Source organism: Lynx rufus, unplaced genomic scaffold, assembly GCF_022079265.1.
Source record: "Lynx rufus isolate CCGP_SWC_20201006 ecotype Redwood Valley unplaced genomic scaffold, mLynRuf1.p SCAF_2, whole genome shotgun sequence".
In the NCBI taxonomy this organism is placed as follows: domain Eukaryota; kingdom Metazoa; phylum Chordata; class Mammalia; order Carnivora; family Felidae; genus Lynx; species Lynx rufus.
In genome coordinates this window covers 118,289,851-118,317,045 of record NW_025814834.1, presented here as the reverse complement: position 1 = coordinate 118,317,045, position 27,195 = coordinate 118,289,851, and the positions used below count along the sequence as shown (strand labels likewise).

Genomic DNA, 27,195 nt, shown 5'->3' with positions numbered 1-27,195 from the left:
CATTTCTTACAGAAAAAATATGGCTGAAATGACAGTGTTTGGCTTCCAAGATCAGGATATAAAATGCATTATGGTTTCTTTCCTTTTCCTTTCTCTCTCTTGGATCACATACTCTGGTGAAGTCAGCTGTCAAGTCATGAGGACACTGAAAGAGCCCTATGCAAGAGGTCCACGTGGTAAGAAATTAAGGCCTCCTGCCAAGAGCTATGCAAGTGACTTATCTTGGAAGTAGAGCCTCCAGCTCCAGTTGAGTGTTCAGATGCCTAGAGCCACAGCTGATATTTTGAATATAACCTCATGAAACCCTTTACTAGAACCACTTACTTAAGCTGCTCCCAAGTTTCTGAACCTCAGAAACTGTGAGACAATGTCTGCTAAATTCTGAATAATCTGTTACACAGCAATAAATAATATACCCTCCTTGCTGCCTAAGAACTAGAAGAGCAAATTACCGCATGCTTGAACTAACCAGTAAGTAAATAGCAGATATCAACTTCGAGAGAAAGCCTCGTGCCTTGCTCTAACGCTGACCCTGCACAAATGCTTGTGGTTGCCAGGGATGTTTTGAGCTAATGAGCTGCTGATTCCCCTTTCTTGGCTGCTTGTTTCCTGGAAGTCAGATGTTGGTTCCGTATCTCTGCAGCAGAAACAGAGAGGCTGCTCAGGGTAGCTTCAGCAAGTCTAAGAGCTATTGTGAGGAGATTATCTTCAGCTGATACACGCAATATTTACACTGAATTCTGCTGTTAAAAACATAAAATCTTGGGGCACCTGGGTGGCTTAGTCGGTTGAACATCCGACTTCGGTTCAGGTCACAATCTCACGGTTCATGGGTTTGAGCCCCACGTCAGGCTTTGTGTTGACGGTGCAGAGCCTGCTTCAGATTCTCTGTCTCCCTCTCTCCCTCTGTCTCTCTCTCTCTCTCTCTCTCTCTCAAAAATAAATAAACATTAAAAAAAAACAAAATCTTCTCTTACTAAAAAAGTAATAGGTAGCTAAAATGGGGATGGGAGGGAGTGTGATGTGTGTGTTTAATCCACAGATGATAAAAAAACAATCCACAGAGTGCAGAAGGGAAGACACAGCTAAGAGGAGGTAAGAGTCTTCACCTTGTTTCCAGAGCTGTCCTTTCTCTAGGTTTTCCTCCTTGTTCTGGGGTTGTCCTTTCTGTCTCCTCTGCTTATTCCTCCTTATCTTCCAAATTTCTAATCCATCAGGCTTGGGCTCAATTCTCTGAGCTCTTCTATTTACTGTCTTGACTCTTTTGACAAATTTCACCCAGTTTTATAATTTTAAATACCATATACAAGCCACATTTCCAAATTTTACCTCCATCCAAGACTTCTGCCCACTCAACATCACCACTTGAATGTGTAATAAGCACCTAAACTTACCATGTCCCAAGCTGAACTCTTAAATTTTCTCCCCCAAATCCATTCCTCGTGTTCCCCATCTCCGCTGATAGTGACTCCAGAGTTGCTCAGACCAAAAACCTTAGTGTCATCCTTAACTCTGTTTCACCTCATATCCAATCTGTTAGCAAATCCTATTATGCCCATTGTCAAACTATATCTAGAATCCAACCATTTTTCACTACCCTCATCCAAGCCACTGGCATCTCTAGCTTACATTAATGCAACTGCCTCTTAAATGATTTCTCTGCTTCTGCCCTTGCCCTTATACTCTTTGCAGCCCCCCATTCTATTCTCAACATAGCAGTCAGAATGATCATTTTAAGACACAAGTTAGACTATGTCATTTCTCTGCCCTAAACTTTCCAATGGGTTTCCACTGCACTCAGATAAAAGCCTTTACGGTAGTCTGCCAGGCTCTACAGGATCTAATACTCTTCTCCCCATCCCCACACCCAGCCTACTTCTCTGTGATCTTACCTCCTACTCCTCCTCTCACTTACTCTGCTCCAACTGGCCTCTTCTTATGGGCACATTCCTGGCTCATTACCTCACTTCATTTATGTCCATTCAAATGCCTTCTCAATAAGGCCTTGTGCTGACTACGCTTTTTGAAACTTTACACTCCATAATCTCCCTTCCCCTTTTTTCCCACAGAATTTACTACTGCTTAGCAGTCTACTGATTTAACTTATTTTGCTTGTCTGACTTTCCCATTAAAAGCTCCACAAGGACAATAAACTTTTGACTGTTTTGTTCACTACTGTACAGTCACTACCTGGAATAACATTTGGCAAAGTAATATACAAGTGTTTGTTGAATTAATTCAATGACTCCAAGATGGAGCCCAGAAATATACTGAATGACATACACAATCTATTAAGATTAAAAAAAAAAAAGAGGATTATAAAATAGGAAAATAGGTACAGAATGATTCCTTTTCAATTATACAGACATAGGTATGATATTTAAAAAGTTCCACAAGATTATGCATCAAGGTGTAACTGTAGCTATTTCTGGGTAATGCTGCCTTTTTAATCAAAAAAATAATAATAAACCCCACCCTAATATTTTTAAATAACCAAAAAAGTTAATTTTTAAAATGTGAGTAGTGATCAGTGGTCAGAAAACTATGGTCTCAAAACCTAGGGTTAACTTCATGAGAACTTATTTTTAAGGAAGCAAACCTTAGAAGTAATGTGCCCTGTAAAGTGATTCAGAGATAGCTGATCAAAACACTAGGCTAAAATGTAACCATAAAAAAACAAATGTTAAAGGAGTACAACACACTAAAAGACAGGTCTTACTATAATAAATGTAAAGTAATAGGCAGTAATCCCTAGGAAGTCTGGAAAGTATGATTGTGTGAGTGTTGATCTAATACAGACAAGGAAAAGAACAACTGACGAGTATAAATATTTTGCCATCCTAAAAAAATAATCTTTAAAGGTGAATAATTCCTTATACTTGTCACAATGAAATGTGAATTTCTCATTCACACTGAATGAAATTTCTCCTGAAGACTATGCAATCTCCCTTGTTTATTCTACACATACCATGCAACCACCTAATTGCTTTTGATTTCTTGTTATCAGAGAAATTCAAAGCCAGCACTATGCTAACAAGCAGAAATGAGTTTTCCAGTCACTGAAACATAACACCCCCAGGAGCAAATTAATAAATTAGTTTTCTGGCACAGGTCAGATTCATTTAAGGTTAGATAAGAAGAGCTAGTCTATTCAGCACCTGATTACAACTGGATAAACTATCATTTGAAAGCTGCAGATTAGAGGAAAGAGCACACACTTTAGGCATGCTCAACAAATATCTGCAGTATGAATGAACAAAGTGAGATCTACCCGTCTTTACATTTGCAAAGAGGTTCCACTCATGTCATTGAAAAAGCCAAAGGAAACATCTCACTTCAGGCTAACTCCCTAAATTGGTGTGAGGAACACATGAATAATCCCACAAAGGCTAATTAATCTCTGAGATCTGATTTTTTATTTTTAAAAATTTTTTTTTTTCAACGTTTTTTATTTTATTTTTGGGACAGAGAGAGACAGAGCATGAACGGGGGAGGGGCAGAGAGAGAGGGAGACACAGAATTGGAAGCAGGCTCCAGGCTCTGAGCCATCAGTCCAGAGCCTGACGCGGGGCTCGAACTCACAGACCGCGAGATCGTGACCTGGCTGAAGTCGGACGCTTAACCAACTGCGCCACCCAGGCGCCCCTGAGATCTGATTTTTTAAATGACAAATACTCTGTCTACAGTTGAATCAGTGGAATGAACAGGAGCCTGAGATGTAGCCCACAGAAACCCCCAGTTGAAAACCTGATGAGCAAAATAAAAAGTTATACTCCTCTCAAATCAACAGGACAAACCATCATCAGGAAGAAACCAAGCTAAAATCTAACCAAAAAGAAATCTATAAAATAACTAACTGTAATGTGTTTTCAAAACATAGGGTGACATATAATGACAACTATGGCAATGGAGTAATAATCATGTAGAACAATCAGGGTACACCTGCTAAGATGGCAGAATAATAGGACCCTAGATAATACGACCAACAAAGATATGTTGTGTTCCATTTACGTTTACATGAAGGAAAAGAAAAAGAAAGTGAACGAAAAACTTTCAAGTACTACTTACTGACATATTGGTATGTATGCTTTGGAAGGAAAGTTTCTGAGCAAAATATGGAAATGCCTAATTCTTTTCTTAAAAAAAATTGGGAAGACTACAGAATACTGTTAGATTTGTTTATATATTATAATAATATAATATAATATAATATAATATAATATAATATATATAAATATAATATGTATATAATATATATTTTTGAACATATATAATCCTACCAAATACAAATATCATCACTTCTGCGATATTCTGGCTTCAATATTTAACTGGCCTTATAACCTCATGCAATTTACCTAACCTCTCTATGCCTCAGTTTCTACTGTAAAATGGAGTCTCAAAGTAACTTCTCCATGGGTTATAGTGAAGAGTAAACAAAAAAATACCTGTAATGCACTCAGACTAGCACCTGGCACAAACTCTTAGTCATACTTACTACTAATGCATGTATTACATATACCTCTTAGAAACATAATTCCAATTATCCACTCATTCAACACAAATATGGGAACAGAGATGAATAAAACGCCACCCTAGACCATTAGCCCCAGAAGTATCTGAAAAGGCTGTAAGAGATCTATCTGGTCCCTGAAAAGATGCCAGGCTCAGACGGAACTACAGGTAACTTCTATCAAACCTTTAAGGAACAGATAATTCCTATGTTATTTAAACTATTCCTAAGCATAAGAAAACAGCAAAATTTTCCAGGTCATTTTATCAAACTAACAAAATCTTGATACCAAAATGTAATAGAAAGAACACACAAAAAATTACCACCCCCCCTTATGAACAGATGCAAAAATCAAAATAAATAAATGGAACAAATTAACTCCAATAATGTATTAAGAGATTAATGCTTCTTGACAAAGTAGTTTTTATTCAAAGCTTGCAGTGTGGGTTCAACATCAGAAAATCTATTAGTTAATAAAATACATTAATTGTTTAAAGGTGAAAACTATAAAGTCACTTTGATAAGATCACAAAGGGCATTTGATAAAAATCACTAATCATTCCTTTTTTTTTGATTCTTTTTTTTTTTTTTTTTTTTGAGAGAGACCAAGCGTGAGCAGGGGAGGGGCAGAGAGAAAGAGACACACAGTCCGAAGCAGGCTCCAGGCTCTGAGCTGTCAGCATAGCGTCTGACATGGGGCTCGAACTCTCAAACCACGAGATCATGACCTGAGCCGAAGTCAGATGCTTAACTGACTGAGCCACCCAGGTGCCCCTATCACTAATCATTCCTAATTAAAAGCCCCTAATAAGTTAGGAATAAAATAAACCTTTCTTAACCTGCCAGTGTATATGTGAGGAACCAGAGGTATATATGCTTCACAAATAAACATGCACTCCCAGTGAAGTCAGGAATAAGACAAGGATGTCTACTATTAGATAACTTTGTTGTGACAACATAGCCAATGCACAAGATAAAAAATAATGAGACATAAATAGGGAAAAAACACAGTACCTGTGGGTGATACAACCACAAATCTAGAGAAATCAAGGAAATAAAATGAACACTATTACACCTAATAATAGAAATCAATTAAATACAAAGGGGTTGGGTAACAAAAAGCTTTCCAGCAATAATCAGTTAAAGGGGTGCCTGGATGGCTCAGTCGGTTAAGGTCCAACTCTTGATTTTAGCTCAGGTCATGATCTCATGGTTATGGAATTGAGGCCTGCATTGGTCTCAGCACTGAGCGTGGGGCCTGTTTGGAACTAACTCTCTCTCACTCTCACTCTCTCTCTCTCTCTCTCTCTCTCTCCCTCTGCCCCACTCATGCTCTCTATAAAAGAAAAAAAAGTTAAAAGAGGGGAGCCTGGGTGGCTCAGCTGCTCAAGCGACTGACTCTTGATTTCGGCTCAGGTCATCATCTCAGTTGTGTGATCGAGCCCTGTGTCAGGCTCGCCACTGAGCACGGTGCCTGCTTGGAATTTTCTCTCTCCCTCTCTCTGCCCCTCCCCAGTTTGCACGCACTCTGGCATGCTCTCTCAAAATAAATAAACTTCAAAAATAAATAAATAAATAAATAAATAAATAAATAAATAGTTAAAAGAAAGTATAAAACTTTGCTGAATAACATCACAACAGAACCAAATAAATTGAGACATGAGCTGCAGACCTAGATGAGAAGTTTTAATATTATAAAAAATGCCGACTGTCCCCAAGTTAATATATAAATCCAATGCACTACCAATCAAAATCCCAATGGGATGGGAGAGGGGGTAGAGATTGACAGATTGCATCTGAAATCCACGTGAAAGGGTAAATGTAAGAGAAGCATCAGGACATTTTTGGAAAAGGACAATAACGAAATGGACTTTCACCAGTAGATACCAAATCATACTATAAAATTATAAAAAGTAAATCAGTAAGGTACAAGCAAAGGAACATAAAGATCAACAGACCATAACAGACAATCCAAAGGCAGGTAAGTATGAAATGTATATACAATAAAGATTTCATTTTAAATCAGATGGATGATTCAATAAATTATGCTCCAAATAACTAAATATTCATATGGGTGCGTCAGGGGGTAGATCCTTAACTCAAAAAAAATGCATAAGAATATTGCCCCTACCCACTAGAGGTGTGGGCACAAAACCCAAGCCAAGATAAGTGCCCTCCCTGAAGGGTGACAGATGGACATATCCTCTGGGATGAATGCTGTAATGTTCTTGTAAACTTGGAGCTACCACCAGCCATCCTTCATTTTAAATAGGGGCAACTATCCAATAATGATGCCAACACAAGAAAGCAGAGGACAGAGAGACAGAAAAAAGGAGACAGCTTAAGATAACACATTAACCATTGAGATCCATCTAAGGACTTCTAATTCACATCAGGAGTTCTCAACATTGCTCCTACATAGTGATTTAGAAATCCAAGGAGACAGTTTTGTTAGTTGCAATAAGTAGGGAGGTACCATTCATATTTAGTAAACCTCCCAAGCGCTTATCATCTTGCAAAAAATCAGAGGATAGCCAGGCCCAACAAACAATTATCCTCCAACACGCATAATCTTTGAATGTCCTGCCTGGACATTCCCTTGGGGAAAAAGTGCCTACAATTTACTGAGCCCAAACTCAACTCCATTCTACACATAAAGTATTTCACACGTGGTTTTAAAATATACTGAATTTTCAAGGAATGCAACTATTGTGAAAATCAAGGAAAAAATTATACATTTCTGCCTCCCAGAATTTTCCCAAGCGCTCTTCAACATTTTAGAAAATCTTAACACTTTAGGAGAGGACTTAAGATGGTAGAGGAGTAGGGGGACCCTAAGCTTGCCTTGTCCCTTGAACACAGCTAGATAAATACCGTATCATTCTGACACCCAAGAAATTGATTTGAGGACTGAGAGAGCAAAACTGCACAACTAGTGGGAGACAAAATGGCCACACTGTGGAAGGTAGGAGCTGCAGAGTTGATTTGGGGGAGAAAAGAAGTGCAGGTGCTGGGAAGGGGAAGGAGCCCCGATCACAGAGAGAGGCAAGAGAGAGACAGAGTGAGAGCGCACACAGGGGACTGCACAAGAAAAATGCTTCCCCAAAACCAATGACTGGGAATAGGAAAGGGGCTGATTACTACAAGTTATTCTAAACAGTGGAGCACCAAGTTTGAAGTTTTAGATGTTTTTGCCATCGCCAGGGTCATTCCTAGTGGGCTTAGGGGTGCTCCTGTGGGGAAAGAGGGTGGAGACCCTGGAGTGGGCAGCGTGGTCTGAGAATCCCCTGGGTTCCATGGAGAGAAACAGTCTCCCTGCTTGGAGCTCCTTTGGGAGTGGCAGCTCAGCCTCCCCAGGGACAAAAAGAACTGGTGGCATCAACGTGCTGCCCTGTTCCCTAGCATAGGAACAAAGACACAGGCTGAGGGCAGCAAACCTTGGTGCCAGCTTTGTGCTTCACTTTACCATAAACTTTGAACCACTGCACAGTTATGGAACCACTTTCCTGGGACAAAACGTCAAACGCCAAAAGCTCTAAGACCCTCCCCCAGAGGATCAGTGAGGGTCTGTGACTGGTAGGTCCCTAAAATTTGGAGTTTGGAGTTTTGAAAATCAGCCACATGTCTGAAATAAAACACAAGAGAACTGTGCCGCCTGGCAGGCAGACACGTCGATCGCAATCAGGGTAAAAGTAGGTTTCTGGCAGAAGCAGGGGACACAAAAGAGGTGGTTGTTTGCTCTTCTGTGAGGGCTTCCTGAAGAGTGGTGGGCACAAACTCCCCACTCCAGGGAGGAGACAGTGGGGCAAACACCAGTCCCCTCCACACTGCCCACCAGCTCACCGACTTCAGTGAACAAAACAGCACCACCCAGTGGAGGCCATACTACTTACACCAAGCCCCCTCCCCTAGCCCTGCACCCTGGAGGTACATACTCTCCACTAGGGCAAATCATCCTGAGAATCAGTGCAAAAGGCCCTACCCCCGGAAGACCAGGACAAACCCCTTGTGTGCACCATGTCTACTGATCATAGAGTGCTGCAAAGTTTCAGCTCTAAGGGGAAATTGGATCTAGCTTTTTTTTTTTTTTAATCTTTTCTTAATACAGCCATTACTCTAAGGAGCAGAAATACAACAGGCTTTCACACAAAAAGTGTGAATCACACAAAACAGTCACACAAAAAGTGATTCAGACAAAAATGACAAGATGAAGGAATTCATCCCAAAAGAAAGAGCAGAAAGAAGTCATGGCCAGGGTTTATACAAGTAAGACATACAAACCAGAATTTAAAACAATAATCATAAGGATACTAGCTTGGCTTGAGAAAAGCAAAGAAGACACTAGAGGATCCCCTACTGAAGGCATAAAAGAATAAAAACTAGTCAGTCCAAAATAAAATGCTATAACCAAGACGCAAAACTGAATGGATGAATGACAAGGATGATGAAGCAGAGGAACAAATCAGTAATACAAAAGATAAAATAACGGAAAATATTGAAGCTGAAAAGAAGACAGAAAAAAAGGTATTGTTTCATGAATGTAGACTTAGGGAACTCAGCAACTCCTTAAAGTGTGATAACATCTGTATCATGTTATGATACAAAAGAGAGGGGAAGAGACAGAAAAAGAAGCAAAAGATTTATTGAGCAAACTATAGCTGAAAACTTCCCTAATCTGGTAAAGGAAACAGATACTGAAATCCAAGAAGCACAGAAAACTCACAATAAATTCAACAAAAGCCAGCCATTACTAAGACAAATCACAGTCAAATTCACAAAATACTCAGAGTAGGAAAGAATCCTGAAAGCAGCAAGGGGGGAAAAAGTCCTTAACCTACAAGACAAGACAGATCAGGTTCACAGCAGATCTATCTACAGAAACTTGGAAGGCCAGAAGGGAGTGGCAGGATATATTCAACATGCTGAATGGGAAAAATATGGAGCCAAGAATATTTTATCCAGCAAGGCTGTTACTCAGAATAGAAGGGATAAAGAGTTTCCCAGACAGACAAAAACTAAAGGAGCTCATGACCACTAAACCAGCCCTACAAGAAATATTAAAGGGGACTCTTTGAGTGGGGGAGGAGGGGAGACAAAAAGCAACTAAGACTAGAAAGGAACCGAGAACATCACCAGATATACCAACTTTACAGGTAACACAATGGCACTAAATTCGTATCTTCCAAAAATCACTCTGAACATAAATGGACTAAATGCTCTATCCAAAGACATAGGGTATTTAAGGTACAAAAACAAAAAACAAACACACACAAGATCCATCTATATGCTGCCTACAAGAGACTCATTTTAGACCTAAAGACATTTGCAGATTATAAGTGAGGGGACGGAGAACCATCTAACATTCATTTTGCTAATGAATGGCAAAAAAAAAAGCCAGAGTATCTATACTAATATTAGACAAACTAGATTTCAAACCAAAGACTAACGATAAATGAAGAAGGGCATTAATCACAATTAAGCAGTCTATCCCTCAAGAAGACCTAACAATTGTAAATATTTACGCCGCCAAGTTGGAAGCACTCAGCTATATAAATCAATAACAAACATAAAGAAACTAACTGATAATAACACAATAATAGTAGGGGACTTTAACACCCCACTTACAGCAATGGACAGATCATCTAAGCAGATCAACAAGGAAACAATGGCTTTTGACACGCTGGACCAGATGGACTTAACAGATATATTCAGAACATTTTATCCTGAAGCAGCAGAATACACATTCTTTTCAAGTGTACATGGAACATTCTCCAGAATAGATCACATCCTGGGTTACAAATCAGCCCTAAACAAGTACAAAAAGACTGAGATCATACCATGCATATTTTCAGAACACAACACTATGAAACTTGAAGTAAGTCACAAGAAAAAACTGGGGAAGACCACAAATACATGGAGATTAAAGAACACCCTACTAAAGAATAAATAGGTTAGGGGCACCTGGGTGGCTCAGTTGGTTAAGCATCCAACTTTGACTCAGATCATGATCTCACGGTTTGTGAGTTCGAGCCCCGCGTCGGGCTCGTACTGACAGCACAGAGCCTGGAGCCTGCTTTGGATTCTGTCTCCTTCTCTCTCTGCCCCTCCCCATGTGTGCTGTTTCTCTGTCTCTCAAAAATAAGTAAATGTTAAAAAAAAAAAAAAAAGAATAAATAGGTTAACCAGGACAATACAAGCAAGCAAATAAAAATGAAAACACAATGGTCCAAACCCTCTGGGATGCATAAAAGACTACTAAGAGGGGAATAGATTGCAATACATATCTACCTCTAGAAGCAAGAAAAGTCTCAAACACACAACCTAACCTTACAACTTAAGAAGCTAGAAAAGGAACATCAAATAAACCTAAAGCCAGCAGAAGAGAAAAGAGAAACAATAAAGATCAGAGCAGAAATAAACAACATAGGCGAAAAAACCCACTAGAACAGATCAACGAAACTAACAGCTGGTTTCTTGAAAGAATTAATAAAACTGATAAACCCCTTGCTATACTTATTAAAAAGAGGAAGGACCCAAATAAAATCACAAATGTAAGTGGAGAGATCACAATGAACACCACAGAAATATAAACAATTATAAGAAAACATTATGAAAAACTACATGCCAACAAATTGGGCAATCTGGAAGAAATGGACAAATTCCTAGAAACATAAAAACTACCAAAATGAAACAGGAAGAAAAAGAAAATTTGAACCAGATAAGAAACTGAATCAATAATCAAAAGTCTCCCAACAAACAAAAGCCCATAGCCAGATGGCTTCCCAAGGAGAATTCTACCAGACATTTAAGGAACAGTGAATACCTATTCTTGTCAAACTGTTCCAAAAAATAGAAATGGAAGGAAAACTTCCAAACTCATTCCTCAAGGCCAGCATTACCTTGGCTCCAAAACCAGACAAAAACTCGACTAAAACAGAGAATTACAGGCCAATATCCCTGATGAACATGGACGCAAAAATTCACAAGATACTAGAAAATCAAATTCAACAGTACATTAAAAGAATTATTCGCCATGATCAAGTGGGATTTATTCCTGGGCTGCAAAGGAGGTTCAATATTCGCAAATCAATCAACGTGATATACTACATTAATAAAAAACAAAAAAAAAAAGGATAAGAACTATATGATCCTCAGGGGCGCCTGGGTGACTCAGTCGGAAAAGTGTTCAACTTTGGCTCAGGTCATGACCTTGCGGTTCATGGGTTCAAGCCCCATGTAGGGCTCTGGGCTGACAGCTCGGAACCTGGAGCCTGCTTTGGATTCTGTGTCTCCCTCTCTCTCTGCCCCTCCACTGCTCATGCTCTGTCTCTGTCTCTCTCTCTCTCAAAAATAAACATTTAAAAAAAAGTTAAAAAAAAAAAAGAACCATATGATCCTCTCAATAGATGCAGAACAAGTATCCATTCTTGATTTTAAAAACCCTCAACAATGTAAGGATAAATGGAACATACTTCAACATCATAAAAGCCATATTCAAAAGAAGTTAATATCATCCTCAACAGGGAAAAACTGAGCACTCTTCCCCTATGGTCAGGAATAAAAAAGGAATGTCTACTCTCACCAGTACTATTTAACATAGTACTGGAAGTCTTAGTCTCAGCAAGCAGACAACAAAAAGAAATAAAAGGCAACCAAATCAGCAAGGAAGAAGTCAAACCTTCACTATTTGCAGATGACATGATATTCTATGTAGAAGACCCAAAGACTCCACCAAAAAATTGCTAGAACTAATACATGAATTCAGCAAAGTCACAGGATATAAAAGTCAATGTACAGAAATCTGTTACATTTCTATACACCAATAATGAAGCAGCAGAAAAAGAAATCAAGGAATTGATCCCATTTACAACTGCACCAAAAAATGTAAGATACCTAGGAATAAACTTAACCAAAGAAGTAAAAGATCTGTACTCTAAAGACTACAGAACATTTATGAAAGAAATTAAAAAGGAAACAAAGAAATGGGGAAAAACTCCATGCTCATGGACTGGAAGAACAAACATTGTTAAAATGTCTATACTACCCAAAGTAATCTACACATTTAATGCAATCCCTATCAAAACACCACCAGCATTTTTCACAGAGCTAGAACAAACCATCCTAAAATCTGTATGGAACCAAAAAAGATCCTGAATAGCTAAATCAATCCTGAAAAAGAAAAGCAAAGCTGGAGGCATCACAATTCTGGACTTCAAGCTATTATTACAAAGCTGTAGTCATCAAGACAGTATGATACTGACACAAACACAGACACATAGATCAGTGGAACACAACGGAAAACCTAGAAATGGACCCACAACTATACAGTCAACCAATCTTCAACAAAGCAGAAAAGAATATCCAATCAAAAAAAAAAAGACAGTCTTTCAACAAATAGTGTTGGGAAAACTGGATGGCAACATGCAGAAGAATGAAACCAGACCACTTTCTTACACCATACACAAAAATAAATTCAAAATGGATGAAAGACCTAAATGTGAAACAGGAAACCATCAGCATCCTCGAGGAGAACACAGGTAGCAACCCCTTTAACCTGAGCTGGAGCAAATTCTTACCAGACACGTCACTAGAGGCAAGGGAAACAAAAGCAAAAAGGAACCACTGGGACTTCAACAGGATAAAACGCCTCTGTACAGCAAAAGAAACAACAAAACCTTTTAAAAGGCAATCCATTGAATGGGAAAAATATTTGCAAATGACATATCTGATAAAGGGCTAGGATCCAAAATCTATAAACAACTTACCAACTCAACACCCAAAAAACAAATAATCCAGTGAAGAAATGGGCAGAAGACATGAACAGATATTTTTCCAAAAAAGATATCCAGACGGCTGATACATGAAAAGATGCTCGATGTCACTCATCATCAGGACAATACAAATCAAAACCACAACGAGATGCCCACCTCACACTTGCCAGAATGGCTAAAATTAACAACACAGAAAACAAGAGATGTTGGCCAGGATACAGTGAAAGGGGAACCCTCTTACACTGTTGGTGGGAATGAAAACTGTTGCAGCCACTCTGGAAAACACTATGGAGGTTTCTCAATAAGTTAAAAATAGAACTACCCTACAATCCAGCAATCGCATTACTAGGTATTTACCCAAAGGATACAAAAATACAGATCTGAAGGGAAGCAGGCACCCACATGTTTACAGCAGCATTATCAACAATAGCCAAGCTATGGAAAGAGCCCAAGTGCTCGACTGACGAATGGATACAGAAGATGAAGCACATACACACAATGGAATAGTACTGAGCCATCAAGAAAAAGTTAAATCTTGCTATTTGCAATGACATGAATAGAGCTACAGTATTATGCTAAGTGAAATAAGTCAATCAGAGAAAGACAAATACTGTATGATTTCACTCATGTGGATTTTAGGAAACAAAACAGATGAACAAATGGGAAGGGAAAAAAGAGAACGGGGGAGCAAACCATAAGACACTCTTAACGATAGAGAACTGAGGGTTGGTGAGGAAGGTGGGTATGGGTAGGCTAAATAGGTGAACGGGTATTACAGAGGGCACTTGTTATGATCAGCACTGGGTGTTTTATGTAAGTGATGAATCACCAAATTCCCCTCTTGAAACCAGTATTGTACTGTAAGTTAACTAATTAGAATTTAAATAAAAATTTGGAAAACAAAACAAAAAGAATATTTATATTGACTATGTGTTGAAATGTTAATATACTGGGTTACATAACATATATTGCCCATTTCTTCACTGGATTATTTGTTTTTTGGGTGTTGAGTTTGATAAGTTCTTATAGATTCTGGATACTAACCCCTTATCTGATATGTCGTTTGCAAATATCTTCTCCCATTCCGTCCACTGCCTTTAGTTTTGCTGACTGTTTCCTTTACTGTGCAGAAGCTTTTTATCTTGATAAAGTCTCAATAGTTCATTTTTGCTTTTGTTTCCCTTGCCTCCAGAGACGTGCTGAGCAAGAAGGTGCTGTGGCCAAGGTCAAAGAGGTTTTTGCCTGCTTTCTCCTCTAGGATTTTGATGGCTTCCTGTCTTATGTTTAGGTCTTTCATCCATTTTGAGTTTATTTTTGTGTATGGTGTAAGAAAGTGGTCCGCCAGGTTCATTTTTCTGCATGTCTCTGTCCAGTTTTTCCCCGCACACTTGCTGAAGAGACTGTCTTTATTCCATTGGATATTCTTGACTGCTTTGTCAAAGATTAGTTGGCCATACGTTTGTGGGTCCATTTCTGGGTTCCCTATTCTGTTCCATTGATCTGAGTGTCTGTTTTAGTGCCATCAAATTTTTTTTTTTTTAAGAGAGAGAGCACGAGTAGGGGAAAAGGGCTGAGGGAGAAAGAGAGTCTTAAGCAGGCTCAGTGCAGAGCCCAATGCAGGACTTGATCCCATGACCCTGGGATCATGACCTAAGCCGAAATCAAGAGTCAGATGCTCAACTGACTCAGCCACCCAGGCGCCCCTATCCATTCATCTATTGATGGACACTCAGGCTGTTTCCATGTCTTAGTTACTATAAATAATGCTGCAATAAACACAGGGGGTGGTGTTGTGCATATATCTTTTCAAATTAGTGTTTTCATTTTCATCAGATAAATACCCAGAAATGGAACTGCTGGATCAAATGGTAGTTCTATTTTTAACTTCCTGAGAAACCTCCATACTGTCTTTCATACCACCTGCAGCAATTTACATTCCGAAAAACAGTGCACATGGGTGCATTCTCTTTTCTCCACATTCTCACCAACATTTGTTATTCTTGTCTTTAATGATAACAGCCATTCTAACAGGTGTGAGGTGACATACTGTGATTTTGATTTGCATTTCCCTGATGATTACTGATGCTGAACATCTTTTCACGTGCGTGTTGGACATCTGTATGTCTTTTTGGGAAAAATGTCTATTCAGATTCCCTGCCCATTTTTAATCGGATTATTTGGAGGTTTTTGGTGCTGAGGTGTATAAGTTCTTTCTGTATTTTGAATATTAACCCCTTATGAGATAATGTTGCTTCATTTTTAATACATTTACTTTAATGGTTACTTTCTACTAATGGCAAATGTTTTTCCATCTATATAGTCAATAATGTTTACATGGGTAATAATAGGAAGCTTCTTTTTGCAGTATGTCTGAATATGGTAAAAAGCAGGTAGGTTTCTTAAATGAAAACTTTAAATGATAATAATAATTATAGAGAGGGGGAGAAATCAACAAGAATTAAATGACTAAAATATAGAAAACACTGAGAACCAAAAATCACTGAGTTCATGACACTCACCAAAAAAAAAAAAAAAAAAAGACTGCATTGAGGGAAGAGAGTGCTGATGGTTAACATGTTTTGCAAGAATAAGGTCAAAATCTTCTGAAGACTGCTGAAACATTAATGTAAAATACATGTTAACTGCACTATAATTACTCTGAAATAACATGTTACTTTTTCTATTTGCTAATAAAACAGCTAATTAGGGGCACCTGGCTGGCTCAGTCAGCAGAGCAGGCAACTCTCAATCTCAGGGTCATGAGTTCAAACTCCACATTGGGCATTAAGAGGGAGGGAGGGAGGGAGGGAGGGAGGGAGGGAAGGAAGGAAGGAAGGAAGGAAAGAAAGAAAAAGAAAAGGGAGAGAAAAGAGAAAGAAAAGAGAAAGAAAAAGAAAGAAAAGAGAAAGAAAAAGAAAGAAAAGAAAATAGCTAATTAGCAGACACTGGCTGTCTGACCCCAAATCCATTCTGAACACCCTTCTCCCTTACCACCTCCTACTACAAAGGATTCAAAAGCTAAATCCACACTCTCCCAGTTTTCTTTACAGCTGGGGATGGGGAGCATGTGACAAAGTGCCCGGTGAGTGGAATTTTCTTGGCAGGGGATATAGAGGAGGGAGTGGGAGAGTAGAAAAGATTTTCCTTTCCTTTAAAAAAAAGGAACAGGGGCGCCTGGGTGGCGCAGTCGGTTAAGCGTCCGACTTCAGCCAGGTCACGATCTCGCAGTCCGTGGGTTCGTGCCCCGCGTCGGGCTCTGGGCTGATGGCTCAGAGCCTGGAGCCTGTTTCCGATTCTGTGTCTCCCTCTCTCTCTGCCCCTCCCCCGTTCATGCTCTGTCTCTCTCTGTCCCAAAAATAAATAAAAAACGTTGAAAAAAAAAATTAAAAAAATAAAAATAAAAAATAAAAAAAAGGAACAAATAAGCTGATACTATCCCCTTTCCCTTTCTTCTTTCCTGAGGCTTTAAGGCAGTTAAGCATGACAGAAAGATCAAGAGGATCACAGAGATCCAACCCTAACATGGTTAAGATACTGAACTATCCTACTGCCACCCAGCTACAGATATCTTGTTAGGTGTTTAAAAAAAATTCTTATTTAAGCCATCATTAAGTCAGGTTATACGTTACTAAGGTAATATGATTAGCTGTAAAGGACATATAAGAAAAGGAAGCTTACTTCTTTCTCTTTCCTCTATTAGTTAAAGGAACAATGTGATAATAGAGTAGACCACAATTTCCAATGGAATAAAGAAACAAAGCAACCAAGGAGGACTGAATCAAGCCTAATATGTTCACATTGATATTTTATTAATCTGGCAAGGAATTTTTGAGCAAAAGATATTAAAATCTGACCCCTGCCTATTTTAACTGTACATGGCCCAGCTCCAGCACTCTGTGAGAAGAGTGTATATACCCTAGTGCCTGAAAATTCTAGGCATTTTATAAATGCTAGTTAGCTTCTCCTTTTCTCTCAGATTGCAGACAAAATATAAGGCTGCCCAAGGGCATTCATACTGTGTTTTTAAGCATTCACACAGTAGAAAGGACAAATTAGAATAAGTCTCCCCATTCCTATTTAACAACTAAAAGAATCTTCTTGAAAGAATTTTATTCCCATTACAGGAACCCCAGCAGAAACTGTGTTCATCCAGTCGGCCAGATATTATCAGCTAATAATGAGAGAAACACAAGCGGATCACATTACCCTGACACCCCAACTCTCTTATTAACTTAAAGGGATGTGTTGGGACACCTGGGTTCAGGTCATGATCTCGTAGTTAGTGAGTTCGAGCCCTGTGTCGGGCTCTGCGCTGACAGCTCAGAGCCTGGATCTGCTTCAGATTCTGTGTCTCCCTCTCTCTCTCTGTCTTTCTCCCCCACACACACTCTCTGTTTCTCTCTCAAAAAATAAATACAGAATTTAAAAAAAAAATTTTTTTTTTTAAATAAAGGATGTGGCTGGCTGCCTACCATGCTTAGATCCAATTCCTCTGGAGAAACTGGAATTATTTGAGCATCAAAATGAATAATAATTAAATAAAAATAAAATCCATGAGTCCACTCTAAAATAAACAAGTACACTGGTGATAGGGCAAGGAAAAGAACAAATCTTTTACAGTAGATTGATATCTGTAGGATGAATCACAGAAATAGAAAAATCATTATTTTATAGCCATTATGGTAATAATTCAGGCAAGAATCATCAATAGATTTTAATATCATTAAGTAAAAAACTATTAGGAACTAGATATTTAATATTCAAGTATCACTCCAGATTATTAATTACAGAGGAAAAGGGGTAAAATTTTTCTTTATAAGAAAAATTTGGCAGACACTGCCTTAACCAAATGGTCATACTTAACATTACCCATGATGGGACAAGTTAACATCATGTGCCCCCTCTGTTATGAAACACTGAGAAAGATACATCATTTATTTGATATTCTTGTCCAGATATTTAATCTGAATGAAGAAACACTCAGACAAATACAAACGAATGGACATCTTGGGGGGAAAAAAAAAAACAAAAAAAACTAAACTTGACTGAAAACTAAGGAAGGTCAAGGACACCCGGGTGGCTCAGTCAGTTGAGCATCTGACTCTTGGTTTTGGCTCAGGTCATTATCTCAGTTTATGAGTTCAAGCCCCGCCTTGGGCTCCATACTGACAGCACAGAGCCTGCTTAGGATTCTCTCTCTCCCTCTTTCTTTCTCTGCCCTTCCTCTGCTTGTGCCCTTGCTCTCAAGATAAATAACTTAAAAACCAAAAAACAAGGAAGGTCATGTGTGGATTTTCCAGCCAACAGCATGAACTAGATGCCCAGCCACCAGCTAGCACTACCACCAGACACGTACACAAATAGGTGTGCAAAGGATTCCAGCCCTCAGGTTTTAAGTCTTCTAGCTGTGGTCCTAGATATCACACAGCACAAACTATCTCCTGCTCTGTTTGAATTCCTGACTCAAAGAACTGTGAGTGATAATATGTGATTATTACCCTTCAAGTCACCAAGTTTTAGGATAATTTGTTATGCAACAACAGATAACTAACATATACTCTAATAAGGTACAATCTCAATTTTCCTCGACAGTACCTACTTAACCTTGTTTTGGGGAACATTAAATGGGCTTATGAATGTCAAGCCTGACATGGTATGCTTCCTGCATGCTAGCTAGTATTAATAGAACTTCAACTGGCACAGTTAGAACTATATTAGGGAAGTACGTGAGGTGCCTTAGGAGAGCACAAAGAAGGGTATTTGATATAGTCCTGAGGTCAGATGAGGTTTCTTAAATTCACCAGAAGATTAATTGGGTTAAGAAAGCAGTAAAAGGGGGCACCTGGGTGGCTCAGTCAGTTAAGCATCTGACCCCTCCAGTACTGGGTTCTGTGCTGACAGCTCAGAGCCTGCAGCCTGCTTTGGATTCTGTGTCTCCCTCTCTCTCTGCCCTCCCCTGCTTGCACTCTCTCTCTCAAAAATAAATAAACATTAAAAAAAATTAAAGAGAAAAAAAGAAAGAAAGCAGTAAAGGTATTTCTGCCAGAGGAAACAGATTAAGCAAAGATAAAGAAGCTAGAAACAGCATGGTGTATGCAGAGAACAAGCTTTATATTGGCAGAATAAAAGAAAAGCAGGAAGTGACAGGGAACAAGGCTGCAGAGGTTGGGAGAGTCCAAATACACAGAGGACCTTGTATGTGAGGTTATGAACCCTATGAGAATGGATGTTATACAAGAAAGTGATACAGATTTGAAAGTTTAGGTATATGATCCTGCAAGGGTAATGCGGGAAAGCTCTGAAGGAGAAGGAAGAGGCAGGAGGCTAGTGCAAGAGTGCCGGCAAGTAAGAAAAGATGTGGATGTGAACTACAGGGGAAATGGCTGTGCAAAACAGGAGTTGAGAAATAGGAAATAAAGATCAGGAAGAATTAATGACTGGAGACTTGAGTGAGACAAAGGAAAGAGTCCACGTTAATGTCTCAGTTTCTAAATTGGGTAGAGAATGGTACTTCCAATCAAAATCAGATAGAGAAAAAGGATCAGGTTTGGAAGAAAAGAATTTCGCTTCCATCTTGGTGAGGTTGGAGCATCTATAGAATATCCAGATGGGAATGTCTAACAAGAGGTTATATATTCAAGTCTTACATTGGGGGAAAGGTCAAAATAGAAATACAGCTCCGAGAATCTTTAGTATGTAATTATTAGAATTATGAGAGAACCTAAGAGTTGAGAGACAAAAATTTTGCTCCCTCAAGGGACATTTGGCAATTTCTGAAGACACTGCTGGTGGTCATAAATAAATGGAGGGATGGGGGGGGTGGTTACTACATGTAGTAGGCAGAAGTCAGGAGAGCCCCCATACAACGAAGAATTATCTAGTCCAAAATGTCAATAAGTTCCAAATCTAAGAACCCTACTACAGACTAAAGAAAATCAGAATAAAGAAAACACCTTGGAAAAACAAATATTTAGGAAATATCCACAAGAAGGAAAAGTCTGAGAAGAGGTAGATCGAGAAAACTTACTGTCATGGAAATCAGAGAAGTAGAGAATTTCAAGAGGGAGGAAAATGTTGAATTCAGTAAGTTAGAGCCAAACAATAAAGATTTCCGAGTATCCACTGGGTCTGCAACTAGAAGGTCACCAGCGATTTTAGTGATAGGAGGGCCAAATTATAGTAGCACAGTAATAATTAGAGATGAGAAAGTACACAAAATAAATGCAGAGTCCTCTTAGGAAATTTTATTGAAAAAGAAAGGAAGTAAGATTGGGCAGTAACTAAAGCGATGGTTCTCAACTCTGGCTAAAATCAGAATAACCTCAGAAGGTTTTAAAAATTACCAATGCCTAGATCTCACTCAGAATACCTAAATCAGAATCCTTGGGGACCGGGACCAGGCATCAGTGTTTCTTAAAATATCCTCAGTGACACTAATGTACAGCCAGTGTTGAAAACCATGCTGCGGAAGTGTGGGGGGGTGGGGAGTAGCAAAGGGGAAAAGGGGAGCAAGGAGAAGAAAATGGATGAAACTAAATCTCAGAAGAAGCTGGTAAAGAATGAATCAGAAACATGGGCTGGTGGAGTTACTTTGAAAACAAAGGATACCTCATCTCAGGAGACTGGAAGGAGAAATAAATATTAGGTACAGAAACTGGACACAGGGTTTTTGGGAGTTCATGTGTAAGGCCTCAATTTTCAAAATGAAGAATGTAAGTCAGCTGCTGAGAATCAGCCTACCAGATGGGAAATCTGGAATGAAATTTGGTGAAAGATCAAAATATTTCCTGAGGGGAATGCAAATTAAAAGACTAATCAAAAGCACTGACAGTCTAATGAAGATTAAATATACTTTGCCAGTTGCAGGGGCATCGACGGGCACACTTAATGATTTTCCTCCAGCAGTGCTCAGCCATCCCCCAGGGGAGGAGCAAGGAAAAGCAGACCACAACACGGATCCAAAATTGGCAGTTTAGTGGGTGGGAGAAAAAAAAAGTGCCTAGGAAGTAAAATTTGAGAAGAACTAGCTAGGTTCAACAATGCAATCCACACTAGGTAGAGCAGCTAAAGTAATCTATATGCAGTTTAACTGGCACAGATTTACCTCTAACTGGCACAGATTTACCATAAATTCCTATAATGGTCTAAGATTTTTTGGTTTTCGTCCTAGACAATGCCATTAAATTAGATTTCCTATATTCTATGACTGTCCTAAGAAGAAATGTCTACAACTAACTTTGAAATTTATAAGATATAATATGAACTAATGGACAAACAGATGGATAGGTAGGTGATAAGTATAGTAAACTATTAATAATAAAACCTAGAGGTTGTGTGTATGTGTGAGGGAGTACAGGCTCTAGAACAGCATTGTCCAATAGGACTGAGATAATGGAAATGTTCTATGAGTGCTGTAAAATATGGTAACTACTAGCTATCTGTAGCTACTGAGCCCTTGAAATATGGCTGTGTGAAGAATTTTGAGTTTTATTAACTTTTAATTAACTTAAATTGATATAACCACATGTGGCTAGTGGCTGCCATGCAGCACTAGATTTATATATCCCTGGGTTCAAGTAAATCCTGGCTCCACCACTGATCCAGGTTATTTTATTTATCTGAGTCTCAGTTTATTCTTATATAAATGGAGAACAGCAATGGCACCTACTAGTCCATATGGATTAAATAAGATAAGCAGAGAAAGCATTAAGCACAGTCCTATGCATATGGCAAACATTTACAAAATCTATTATTCCTACATGAGATCAAGCGCCAGCATCTGTTTTGCTCACCACTGTAACTCCAGTGTCTAATACAATTAGACAAGACTCTGCATTTATTCCTAGTAAATTTCATATTAAGTCCATTGCTCCAACTTGCTGAGGTCTTTTTGAATCCTAATGTCACCCAATATATTGGATATCCCTCTCCATATCTTCTGAAATTTTGATATACAAATGTATCACCTATATATTAATCTGAGACACTAATAATAAAATTAACCAGAGACCTATAGCATTAGTTTCATCATCCTTTAGTTTATCATCACTCGTTAACTGGTAGTAGTTGAGTACAGACATTCAATTTATCTTCATCTTCATTCTTTCCATAGATCTCCATCTTATCCATAAAGGTAAGAAGTATGAGAACCTATAAGGATTAGATTAAGCCAATACATCCTTCACTGAAACTACCATTAAAGAGAACTTAAAAACACTCACTCACCCTTCAATAGCTGGGGATCTATCAGGACGAGTACTTCCCCGCGATCTATATCTTCGAGTCATTGGCAGCCGTGGAGGCCGACTTGGTCCCCAGAAGTCAGTATGAGTTTGGTGACCCCTCTCATTGGCTCTATTATCTTGGTCCAGTGGACTGCTACTTAGAAATGGTCTAAAGTCTGGGAAAAACATCGTGTGGTCCAAATGTTCCCAGAGCTAGTAAAAAACAGAAATAAAGAACACATTACTCGTTTCAAGATCAGAGGAAAGAGAAAATGGTAAGAACAAATACTGAAAAAAGAGAGGAATAATTTTTAACACTTTGAAATTAAGCAGCTCCAAACTAAAGAAGTATATGTTGGGGCGCCTTGGTGGCTCAGTCAGTTAAGCATCGGACTCTTGATCTAGGCCTAGGTCATAAGCTCATGGTTCATGGATCAAGCCCATATCTGTGCAGATAGTGTAGAGTCTGCTTGGGATTCTCTCTCTCTCTCCTTCTCTCTCTCTGCCCCTCCCCAACTCGCATGCATGCTCTCTCTCAAAATATAGAAATAAACTTTAAAAAATTAAAGAAGTATACGTTTCCTCAAGTCTATGGAGGAGAAAAGAGATACCTTTCAAATGCAAGCATGGAGGCTGGGGTTTACATACTAAGAAACTTCATTTCCTTCACATAGAAACAAACCAAAAGCTGGACCCCTTCCTTAACACTGAGCTCATATCCACAGGCCTCTGACCAGTTCCCCTTCTGAAGTAAAAATGTGAGCCAGAGATGATCATGGACTTCTGTCCTAAGCATAAGCAACCATTTAGATCAATGTTATATTCTTCTGTTTTATCACAAATGACATCCATATTTCTACTATATAATAATCTAAGATTTAAATAAAATGGCTGTATTTACATACACTTGTAAAGAAGCACCATCACCACAGAGTGGAGACAGAGGTCTATAAAATACTTCTCTTGGATCTAGAAGCTACATCAGAAAGGGGTATTGTCAAAGCTGTAACAAGACAGTGCAGAAATATCTGTTAAGACTGTTCTGTTGTATATACTTTTATTTTATCATTAAAAGGGTGTTGTTGGGGGTATAGGGAGAGGACTGGGGGTGGGGATGTGTGTTTGTTGGGTTTGGCAAAGGGATTATTCAACAAAGAGTGAATGGAAAAAACAAACCACTACTAAAATAATTTAAATTTTATTTACCTGTACACCAGATACTTTAAGAGTTCCATAGAACAACACTACTTATTTCACTCCATCCAACCAAGTACATAATCCTGGTCACATCCTGTCTTTTTGTTTTGTTGCAAAGTTTTAAATCAAACAAACTTATTATTTAATGTATATATAATAACAGGGACACAAAACTGCTCGGCACATGAACTTAGGTCTTAAATCCTCACAGCTCATCTCCAGACTAAACATTTCCTCCAGAGACTCATACTAACAACGGCCTCCTCTACAAACAGAGAAAGGGTCAGCAGCACAGCTGCGTGTTAAAGCTGAGCTGATTCTCGGGGCGCCTGGGTGGCTCAGTCAGTTAAGCATCTGACTTCGGCTCAGGTCCTAATCTTGCAGTTCATGAGTTCGAGCCCTGCGTTGGGCTCTGAGCTGACAGCTCAGAGCCTGGAGCCTGCTTCGGATTTTGTGTCTCCCTCTCTCTCTGCCCCTCCCCTGCTCATGCTCTGTCTCTGTCTCAAAAATAAATAAAAACATGTAAAAAAAAAAAAAAAAAAAAAAAGGCTGAGCTGATTCCAGACCCCACTCTAGTCTCAACATACTCAATTCTTGAAATTAAACAACTCTTGATTAGGTTTGTCAATAATGTTATTTTTTGCTATTTTTTCAAGTTTACATTTTGCTTCTTGATTTTCAAAGATGTTTCCTTCCCTTTTAATTAAAAAATACACAATCAATGTTACAAAAATGCAAACTCAGGATATAAAATATGAAGTGCAATCCAGTCTCCATTCAGCCATGACCAATTCCTACCCCTAATTCTACTCTCCTACCCAGAGGTTACTTTGGTGTATAGAATTCCAATCTTTAAATATAAGTGTTCACACACATGCACACACACTCCCTCCCCCTCCCCCTGTCTCTCTCTCTCTCTCTCTCTCTCTCTCTCTCTCTCTCTCTCTCATTCAACAAATGTTTGTTTAGCATGTACTCTGTCCCAATCACTTTCTGGGAACTGTTAAGATGCAGAAATGAATAAAATTTTTAAAAGAAAAAAAAGAACCTCTGCCCTAATGGATTTCATTTGTAAGTGGGAAAAGACACTACCCCTCCCCCCAAAGGAAGACAAACTGCAAACATTACATAAGGGATAAAAGCCATGGAGGGGAAAAAAGGCTTGCACTGACTTAGAACACACACAGTCATATCATTCTTTTCAACAGTAGCATAGCCTGGATGTTTTGTATTTTATCTAGTCTTTAACATTTTTACTATGATCTCTAGTATTTGATACATTTAAAATAACATAATAAATGAGGTATAAGAAAATAAAATATATACCCATGTAACCATCTCTTAGTTCAGGTCACTAAAGCCACCGAAACCCTGTGTGTCCCTCCCTGCCCCAACCTCCAGAGTTAACCACTACCCGTAATTTTTTATCATCCCCTCTTCTTCATAGTTTCACTAGAAATGCATATACCCCTAATAATATGGGCCTTATGGATTATGAAAGTGCTTTATGAAAGCACTTGCTTTCTTGGCTGCACATGTTGGTGCATTCATTTTCACACACACTTTATACCATACTTTTTAAAATCTTTTCTCTTCTCAATAAACATCTTACTGTTTCCAGGTTTTTGCTATAACAGCCAGTGTGAACATTCATGTATGTGTCTTCGGCTACAGAGGCAGAACAGTCTCTCCGTTGGTGGTCTATACAACTTTATATGGTCTATACGTCTTTACTTTACAAGGCAATGCCAAATTGTCTTCCAAAGTAGTTGTGCCAATTCACACATCCACCAAGAGTTTCCATTGCACCAGATCCTGGCAAGCACTAGATATCATAGGTCTTTTTTCTTTTTAGTTTTTACCAACCTACTAGATAGAAAATGGCATCTCACCGTAAGATTTTTGTTTCTGTTTTTGTTTCTGGTGTGTAAGAATAAATAGGAGGGTTTGTTTAAAATGTATATTCTTTGGCCCTACTCCAGAAAGTAAATTCAATAGGTCTGTAGTGAGCCTGAAAGACTCCCTTCAGCATATCTTATGTAGAAGGTCTATCTATTAGCAATGAACTCCCTGAAACGTTGTTTATCTGGGAATGTCTTAATTTCTCCTTCATTTTTTTTTTTAACTTATTTTTGACTGAGAGAACGCACGTGCAAGTGATTGAGGGGCAGAGAGAGAGGGTGAGAGAAAGAATCCCATGAGGGGCAGAGAGAGAGGGAGAGACAGTGCAGAGCCCGGTGCACAAGCTCACTGAATGCGGGGCTCAAACTCACGAACCGAACCGTGAGATCGTGATTTGAGCCAAAGCTGATGCTCAACTGACTGAGTTACCCAGGCGTCTCTCTCTCCTTCATTCTTGAAGGACACTTTTGCCAGATTTTGAATTCTTGGTTGGCAGGTTTTCCATTCAATACTTTAAAATGTTATCACTGCTTCTAGCCTTTAATATTAACCCAACCTTGAATTCTTAGGATGAACACAGTACATTGCTGGACTCTATTCTGGGGTTTTCTCCATCTACATTCAAGTGAATTGGCTTCTGATTTTCCTTTTGTGTCCTATCCTTGTCTGGTTTTGCTATCAGGTTATCCTAGCCCCATAAAATGTAGTAGGAAGCATTCTTTCTTTCTTATGGAAAGCACAGAAATAAAATCACTAAGTATTTTAAATTTTGTTAGATAGTACCAAACTACCCTCCAAAGGGCTGTACCAGTCTATACTCCTACTAGAGTATAAGAGCTTACATTCTCCATACTCTTGCCAATACTATTTTTTAACAACTTTTTAAAATTTCTAATGTCCAATCTGATAAGAAAAACATAAATAAGATTTCTCTAAATACTAATGAGATAAAGCACCTTTTCATTTTAAATGCCATTTGTACTTCTTATCATATCAGATTTATTTCCTTTTGTTTTCTAGGGACAGCCCCCTCTGGTAAAGATCACTTGCTTCTAGTCTGAAAAGTGGTTTACAACACAAAGTTTTTCTTGACTCCAAATTCCAAGGTAAATGCAACATTTAAATATCCAAAACTACACTTGCCTTTAATAAGTGAAAAAGTATGACCTCCTCCATGTTCTCCAACATCCAACTCACATAAACTATAGGAAATGTACAGTTCCTGTACTATATGAATAAAATTCCATAAAGTTTGCTCATAGAAAACTCTCCAAATGATCATTATAATTAATGTAAAAACTAAGTAGGGGGGCACCCGGGTGGCTCCACTGGCTGAACGTCCGACTCTTGATTTCAGCTCAGGGCATGACCCCAGAGCCTCATGTTGAGCTCTACACTGAGCATGGAGCCTACCTGAGATATTCATATTCATTCATTCATTCATTCTCTCTCTCTCTCTCTCTCTCTCTCTCTCTCTCTCTCCGCCCCCTCCCCTGCTCAAGCACACACGTCCTCCCTCTCTCAAATAATAATAAAACTAAATATGTGAAAATTTGAATAGAAGAAAAATCAAGCACCAAGACCATAATAT

The 27,195-nt window shown here is 38.8% G+C and overlaps 1 protein-coding gene across 1 annotated transcript in view; it reads right to left on the bottom strand.

The window, feature by feature from the left end:
• The window catches only part of RNF115 (ring finger protein 115), an 84,504-nt gene that overhangs the window by 12,467 nt on the left and 44,842 nt on the right, over positions 1–27,195 (bottom strand). The window contains exon 4 of the mRNA XM_047085803.1: positions 22,507–22,718. Coding sequence (XP_046941759.1) covers positions 22,507–22,718 — 212 coding nt within the window. The remainder of the gene's footprint in view (positions 1–22,506; positions 22,719–27,195) is intronic.